This window comes from Peromyscus eremicus, chromosome 9 (genome assembly GCF_949786415.1).
Source record: "Peromyscus eremicus chromosome 9, PerEre_H2_v1, whole genome shotgun sequence".
Lineage (NCBI taxonomy): Eukaryota > Metazoa > Chordata > Mammalia > Rodentia > Cricetidae > Peromyscus > Peromyscus eremicus.
The window spans coordinates 65,002,783-65,006,293 of NC_081425.1; the positions used below are offsets into that span (position 1 = coordinate 65,002,783).

At 46.6% G+C, this 3,511-nt stretch overlaps 1 protein-coding gene across 1 annotated transcript; it reads left to right on the forward strand.

Annotated features, from left to right (window-relative positions):
* On the forward strand, positions 1 to 881 carry Gjb6 (gap junction protein beta 6). Its single transcript, XM_059274387.1, has one exon. The coding sequence runs from the start codon at positions 1 to 3 to the stop codon at positions 784 to 786; it is 786 nt and encodes a 261-aa protein (XP_059130370.1). The 3' UTR covers positions 787 to 881.
* The last annotated feature ends 2,630 nt before the right edge of the window (positions 882 to 3,511 follow it).

The following is a 3,511-nucleotide window of genomic DNA, read 5'->3' on the forward strand; positions in this document are numbered from 1 at the left end:
ATGGATTGGGGGACCCTGCACACTGTCATCGGTGGTGTGAACAAGCACTCCACCAGTATAGGGAAGGTGTGGATCACAGTCATCTTTATTTTCCGAGTCATGATCCTTGTGGTGGCGGCCCAGGAAGTATGGGGTGATGAGCAGGAGGACTTTGTGTGCAACACCCTGCAGCCAGGGTGCAAGAATGTCTGCTACGACCACTTCTTCCCGGTATCCCACATCCGGCTCTGGGCCCTGCAGCTCATCTTCGTGTCCACGCCAGCACTGCTGGTGGCCATGCATGTGGCCTACTACAGACATGAAACAGCCCGTAAGTTTATCCGTGGGGAGAAGAGGAATGAATTTAAAGACCTGGAGGACATCAAACGGCAGAAGGTACGCATCGAGGGCTCGCTGTGGTGGACATACACCAGCAGCATCTTCTTCCGCATCATCTTTGAAGCTGCCTTCATGTATGTGTTCTACTTCCTCTACAATGGGTACCATCTGCCCTGGGTGCTGAAATGCGGCATTGATCCCTGCCCCAATCTTGTGGACTGCTTTATTTCGAGGCCAACCGAGAAAACAGTGTTTACGGTGTTTATGATTGCCGCATCTGTGATTTGCATGCTGCTCAATGTGGCCGAGCTGTGTTACCTGCTGCTAAAATTGTGTTTCAGGAGATCCAAAAGAACACAGGCGCAGAGGAACCATCCCAACCATGCCCTGAAAGAGAGCAAGCAGAATGAAATTAATGAGCTGATCTCAGATAGCGGTCAGAACGCAATCACAAGTTTCCCAAGTTAAGTTTGTCAAGTGTAGGTGAGCCCTGACACAGCATGCGCCCTCTCTGTAGACGACAGCACTCTGACTACTCCCTCTAGGTCGAGAGTTTGTCTATAAACGACTCATAGCAAATAGATACTTGAGTTCAATTTTTGTAGAACACCTGAGCTATTCACACACAGCGTAAGTCAAAATTGAGGTCCATCTCTGAAAACAAAATCCTGGTGACTAATGAACCTTGAAGTCACCTTGACAAGTCCTGTGGGGACTGTCTGACTTAGTGTGGATTTCCTGAAAATTTACATAACTTGTTGATAAAGAGCGTTTTGTCTAGAAATTAATAGTTTTATCAGTAAGATATTTTTATAGGGTTGAATATTTTAGTTCTGACTTTGAACTTATATATAAAGTATTTTTTTATGACTGGCCTTCCTTACCTGGAAAAAATACACAACGTTGGCTTTGCAAGTGCACCCCAAGTTTCTAAAGTTTGAACTTGTAAAGGGTCTAGCATCTTATGAATATTGTTTCACACTGTCTGAGGACAGTTTTACGAACTAGTGTGTGCTCTTAAGGTGGGATGTGTTCACTGGACAATATATGTTGCTGCTTGCTGAATACAGATGGAATTGAAGGAAATGGGACACTTTTTAAAACTGGCCTTCTCCACTATGGTGAACGGTGCAAACACGAATGTGATCACCCCAATAAAGCTTCACCCTGTCGCTTAAGCCTGTGTACACTGTGGGTTTCTGTTCCCTCCAGGGCTCTCCCCACCCCCGCCCCCCCACCATCACCAGAGGTGATGAGTTTTTGCTGGGGGGACACCAGTTGCTGTGGGTGTAGGTGCCTGAATTTCAAGAAGCATGCTTCTATCCTGGTGTCTGTGAGCACCCTCAGCTTGGAGAGGATGCTCATAGGACTCTGGGAAATGTCTTCTTGGTCAGCTCCACCTTGATGGTGCTCCCTACTAATCTTAGCACTTAGGAGGCAGCAGAGGCAAGAAGAGGTCAGCTTTGGCTACATAGTGAGTGAGTTAGCCTGGGGTAAATTTTAAGACCCTGCATCAAAAAACTTAAAAAGAGAAGAGGTGGGGGGGAAGTCTTATACAAATATCTTGGTCCATTTTGTGATGCTGTAACAAAATGCCAGAGACTAGGTGACGTGGAGGCTGAGCACTCATAAGGGTCTTCTTGGTCATCAGAACATGGAGGATAGCTCTGTGATGGGAGTGGGTGTGAGAGGGAGGGATCACGCACACAGCATAAAGAGGGCCAGTGAGTCAGGGATGTGTCAGGTTACTTATCGCAACCTCCTTTAGGGGTTCCCAGAAGACCTGCATTCATCCCTACTAAGGGCATGCTCCCATGACCTAAGTGCCTTCCGATAGGCTCCTCCCACAGGTGGGCGGTAGGTCACCTCAACATCGCCCACCAGTTACTGATGTGCAACACTCTCAAGCCACACCCAGCCTGTAGCAGCCTCAGACAAAGCTGACCTGGAAGGACTTGTTGCCTGAGCCCTTTGGTCCACAATGACTGAGCACTGGTACCTCACACCCAGGGATTTCCAGATTGGACACACAGGCCTCCCAGTGGGTGTGAGTGAGTCAGTGTAGACTGGTCACTCTGGAGAATCATGAAATAGGAACACAGCCTCTCTGGCAAGGGCTTGTTAGCATGCTGCTCAATGCTTCACCATCCCAAGTGACTGATGATACTAACTGGAGGGCACCTAGTCAATGGCAAGCATAAGAGGGCTTGACGCAGCACTCCAGCTCCTCAAAGACCTGTTCTGGAGCCTCTCCCTAGAAGACCAAAGGAGTCATTCTCCAGTTCCCATGGGGGTAAGGCAGACATATAAATCCCAGACATATCCCATCTATAAACAAGTTAGTGCCAATGTAGAAAGCAAGAACCAACCTTTAAAACAACGCCACAGTTCCATCACTGAGAATAAGATCTAGTCAGCCTTTATAAGTCCTGATTCCCTTTCAATGTCCCTTTCTTTTGAATGGAAGGGCGGCTTTCAGGGACAGACATTGCAGCCTTGGGCACAATCCCAGTCTGTATGGAAGAGGGGCTTCCCACCTTGCTCTTGAGACTGCCCTTCTCCTGCAGGACAGACTGGCCCTCCTTCCGTTCCTCCCTCCCTCTTCCCCCTCTCTCCAGCTTTGAGGTATAATTGATACACACAGATCTGCATATGTTTAATGTGTCTGTTTTGGTGAGTTTTGAACTCTGTAAATACCTGGGATTCCAGTACAAATTTGGAGTAATACTCAATCTACTCTTCTAAAGGTTTCCTGGTGTCCCTTTATTTTTTGTACAAAAAAAAAAAAAAAAGAAAGAAAGAAAGAAAAAAGAAAAGAAAGGAAGGAAGGAAGGGAAAACAAAAACAATTTTTTTTTTTTTTTAAGATTTAACATGAGATCCACCATCTGTACAAATGCAGGGAAGGGTACAACACCACCTTGTTTTGCTGTTTGTTTGGTGTTTTGATGTTTTTTTGTTTGTTTGGAGTCGGGGTTTTTCTGCACAGCCCTGGCTGTCCTGGAACTCACTCTATAGACCAGGCTAACCTTGAACTCAAAGATCCTCCTGCCTCTGCCTCCCAAGTGCTGGAATTAAAGGCGTGCACCATTTCCCAGCTACAATATCACCTTGTTAACTGTAGGCACAATGTGCCATAAATCTCTAGTAGAGCTTAAACGTCTATGATCACTGAAACTTCATGCCCATTAAAC